The sequence below is a fragment of the Trichechus manatus genome, unplaced genomic scaffold (genome assembly GCF_000243295.1).
Source record: "Trichechus manatus latirostris isolate Lorelei unplaced genomic scaffold, TriManLat1.0 scaffold00041, whole genome shotgun sequence".
Taxonomy (NCBI): Eukaryota; Metazoa; Chordata; class Mammalia; order Sirenia; family Trichechidae; genus Trichechus; species Trichechus manatus.
Window position 1 is genome coordinate 9,827,928 of NW_004443977.1, and position 4,512 is coordinate 9,832,439.

The window sequence follows — 4,512 nt, forward strand, 5'->3', positions numbered from 1 at the left end:
TGACAGCGCTGTACTTCAGGATAGATCTTGAAATGTTCTTTTTGACGATGAACACAGTGTCATTCCTCTTCAAGTTGTCATTCCTGGCATAGTAGACCATATGATTGTCTGATTCAAAACGGCCAATACCAGTCCATTTCAGCTTATTAATGCCTAGGATATTGATGTTTATGCATTCCATTTCATTTTTGACGATTTCCAATTTTCCTAGATTCATACTTCATACATTTCACCTTCCGATTATTAATGGAAGTTTGCAGCTGTTTCTTCTCATTTTGATTTGTGCCACATCAGCAAATGAAGGTCTTGAAAGCCTGACTCCTTCCACGGCATTAAGGTCAACTCTACTTTGAGGAGGCAGCTCTTCCCCAGTTGGCTTTTCCTTCCAACCCAAGGGGCTCATCTTCCAGCACTATATTAGACCATGCTGCGCTGCTATTCATAAGATTTTCATGGCCAATTTTTTTCAGAAGTAGACCACCAAGTCTTTCTTCCTAGTTTATCTTAGTCTGGAAGCTCTGCTGAAACCTGGCCACCATGGGTGATCTTGCTGGCATTTGAAATACCAGTGGCATAGCTTCCAGCATCACAGCAACATGCAAGCCACTATAGTACGACAAACTGACAGAGGAGTTGTGGTTGAATACATACATACATACACACACACACACACACATATATTTGTTATATACATAACAAAAGATTTATGAAAAAATACTTTTTCTTCTTGCAATGTTTTCTATACTATTTTATTTTTTTCCATTTTATTAAAAAATAGACTTTTTTTTTTAACAAGCCACTAAATCTGGTCTCAGGACATGTTATCAGGAGGGACCAGTCACTGGAGAAGGACATCATGCTTGGTAAAGTAGAGGGTCAGCAAAAAAGAGGGAGACCCTCAACGGGATGGACTGACACAGTGGCTGCAACAATGCATACATAGCAACGATAGTGAGGATGGGGCGGGACCAGGCAATGTTTTATTCCGTCGTACGTGAGGTTGCTATGAGTTGGAACTGACTCCATGCCACCGAACCATAATAAATCTGGCCTCAACCGACAGTTGGAAAAACCCTGCCTTAGCAGGCTTGGGGGTGGTGGTGGTGGTGGTGGAGAGAACTGGATTTTAAAAGACACCCTAATATTTAAATTGGTTGGTTGGTTGGATTCCACACACCAGGAATCAGACGAACACTTTCATGACTACTTTGCTGCATTTGCTCTTTCCTTGCTCAGCTCTTAGGAAAGCCAGAGGCCAGTTTAGCCTCAGCAGACGGTCTCGGTCCTTGGGGGGAAGTGGCCCACCCACTGGGGCCATGGCCTTTGGGGTGGCGAATGGGCTGGCAGGCGCCTGTCTCTCTGGAAGGGGTTTGCCGGCCCTGCTTCTGAGGACTTCGGAGCATTTCCTGCGTGTACTAAGCAGAGTTCTTGAGAGGTGGGGAGTCGGCAGGTGGGAGACCATCGTCAGAGCCCTGTGGGTCCCTTTAGTCATCCCCTCTGTCGCCCGCCTTTGGGTAGCCTGACCCCCTCCCCGGGGCCAGAGAAGGGAGTTCTGTGTATTCACTAGGTCCTACTTTGGCGGGATTGAGGATCGCGAGAAAAAGGGAGCGGAAAGGGGCTCTCCGGGCTGCGAGGGGCCGCCCCGCCCCGACACCCTAGAGCACCCCTGTCCCTGACCCCGCCCGCCTGCCTTGCTTCCGGGGTTGGTCCAGCCGCCCCGCTTGGATCGAAACGCGACTCGGGGCAAGTACCGTCCATGGCTGCGCTGCGATGCACCAGGCTGCGCTGGGCTCTGCTGGGGACGCGGATGGCAGGCCTTGGCCTCCGCCCGCCGCGGGCCAGGGCGAAAGCCACGCTCCACTCAGCCCTTCCCGCGGCAGAGGCATCCGGAACCGGGCGTAGCGACCGGCAGCTGCGGAGCCCAGAGGAGATTCCAGGGCCCGGGCAGCTGCGCCACTTATTCCAAATGTTGGTGCAAGGCTACGTGCTGCACATGCACCAGCTCCAGGTACCTGTGCGGGGACATCTTGACCCGGGGATGGCGAGCACGGGGACAGAGAAAATGGAGATGGGGAAGACGTTGGACAAAAAGTGAAGGATATTCAGGGGCTGATTATCCAATAGTCAGGGTAAGCACAGTGCTTACCCTTGCTTACCAGATCATCTGTGGTGAACATTTTCACATTTTTTCACCGTATCAAAGATTCAGCTTCTAGGTATGGCTAGCATCTGTTTCTCTCCCAACCCCACACACCTTCCTACAGAATCAAAGCCTCTCTTCAAATTTACAGTCCCTGACAGGGGCAAATGACCCAGTAAGCAAGGTAAGCATGGGCTTACTTGTGCTTACTAATCTGTAGTAAACAACATCAAAGGTGTGGTGAAACCCATGTGAAATTGTTCACTACAGACAATCTGGTAAGCAAAGTAAGCACTGGGTTTACCTTGCCTGTTCGATAATCCGCTCCTGAGTATATGGGAATTTAGCTCGGGACCATCTGGGTCTTCTCCTTATACATTACAAATCTGTAAGGGGAATGTGCAAAGTGCAGACAGAACCCCTCTAAGGGAAATGAACAGAGTGATGGAAAGCTAGACTTAAAGAGGACAAAGGTTGCGGGATGAGGGAGCTGTCTTAGTAAATGATTCAGTGAGATGGGACCCCTGCCCTCATAGGGCTTATCAACTCCTTCGGAGAAAACAGAGAGCAAGAGAGTAAATAAATCAATAAACAGTTCATTTCAGAAAGAGAACTAGAGTGCTCTGAGAAGCCAGTCCAAGGTTGGGGGTTGCAGGGGGCGGGGAGGGGCTTTTGTGTCAATGGGCCAGGCGTGTGTCCACAGGGACACTCAGCTGTCAGTGACAGGAGGAAGAGGCAGGCCTGGGGCTGGGCTGGTGAACTGTGGGCTTACCATGGGGCTGTGCTGGGGAGTAGTCAAAAATGAGAAGGAGCTGAGAGGCTGGTGGACTAGACAGGCCTTTTTGAGGGCATTGAAGGAAGGCCAGACTAAGGGCTCGGCTCCACTGTGGCAAATGCTGAGGGGCCATGGGGGCCCTTGAGCAGGGATGGGGTGAAGATGGCCCCTGGGAAGCACTGTTCAGGTTGTGGTCTGTGAAGTAAGATGGATTGGATAAGAGCGGGTCTAGGGTAGAGATGTCTGAGGAGTAGAGGGCTCAGGTGTGGCAGCCGCAGGGATGGAAAAGCAGATTGGCTTCACATGCCAGAGAAAGCCCAGCTGGGAGTTGTGGACAAAGGAGAAAACTGAGGGTTTGGAGTCAAAACTGACTGAAGCCAGGGCTGCTTCCTCTGCCCTGGTTGCTGCCCTCTCCCTTGGGACTGGCCCTGTGGGCTGAGGTTTCCCAGGTTTGGTGGACAGGTCACAGGGTACTCAGGGGGGGTTAAAAAATCCCTGTTGAATAGGCGCAGCTCCTCTCAGGCAAGAAGCCAAAACCAAACCCATTGCCATCGAGTCAATTCCAACTCATAGCAAACCTATAGGACAGAGTAGAACTGCCCCATAGAGTTTCCAAGGAGCTAGCTGGCGGATTTGAACTGCCGACATTTTAGTTAGCAGTCTGAGCTCCTAACCACTGCGTCAGCAGGATAAGAAACCAGAGTTCTGTAAACTTCCCTCTGCTTGATTTAACCTCTGGAAATGTGAGAGGCTCAGTGAATGGCCCAAGAATGCGCCCTGAGGATTTCTCAGCATTTGTCAGGGAGAGATTTGCTGAGAAGTTTTGCTTAGGATTATCTCTAGAGCAGCAACTACCAAAGGCACTAGGAAGAGGAGTCAGGAGCAGGAGAAAGCCAGGAATGTATGGCCTTTTAAAGGGGCAGTCAGAACCACATGATGGACGTAAGTTAATGTCCCTGGACTGTAGATGTGAAGAATGTTGAAGTGGCAAATGTTCTGTTGCATTTATATTTACCACAATTAAAAGAAAAAAAAAAAAGGAGAAATCAGGGCCGGGATTTAGGAGACTACTTCCCACACCCCCCCAGCTCTAGCCCTCATGTCTCAAAGATCCCATGGGAAATACACCAGCCTTTACCACTACATGTGGCTGGTGTGAGTTAATAAAGGTCAGAATGTTGTAGATCTGTGTTGTTGTTGTTGTTAGCTGCTGTGAGTTGTATCAGTTAGAGTTTATTTGGTTGCCACTCAAACTAGATTAAACTATGAAGCAGATTTATTGACTCACATAACTGAAAAATCCAGTAGTTGGGTGCCCACAAGATAGTTTGTTCTGGAGATTCATGATGTCATCAGGACTCCATTGCTGTGTAGTCAATTCTGACTCATAGTGACCCTATAATACAGAGTCAGACTGCCCCATAGGGCTTCCAAGGCTGTAATCTTTATGGATAAAGATAATGCCTTATCCTTTATGGTGGATTTTATTTTAAAGTCTATTTTGTCAGAGATTAATATTGCTACTCCTGCTCTTTTTAAAATTTTTTTTTTATTGTACTTTAGATGAAGGTTTACAGAACAAATAGTTTCTCACTAA

The 4,512-nt window shown here is 48.6% G+C and overlaps 1 protein-coding gene across 1 annotated transcript in view; it reads left to right on the forward strand.

Moving 5' to 3' along the window:
* The first annotated feature begins 1,753 nt into the window (after positions 1 to 1,753).
* Positions 1,754 to 4,512, forward strand: part of LOC101347420 (sterol 26-hydroxylase, mitochondrial) — a 34,979-nt gene continuing 32,220 nt past the window's right edge. Inside the window, exon 1 of the mRNA XM_004376323.2 lies at positions 1,754 to 2,008. Coding sequence (XP_004376380.1) covers positions 1,757 to 2,008 — 252 coding nt within the window. The 5' untranslated portion in view covers positions 1,754 to 1,756. The remainder of the gene's footprint in view (positions 2,009 to 4,512) is intronic.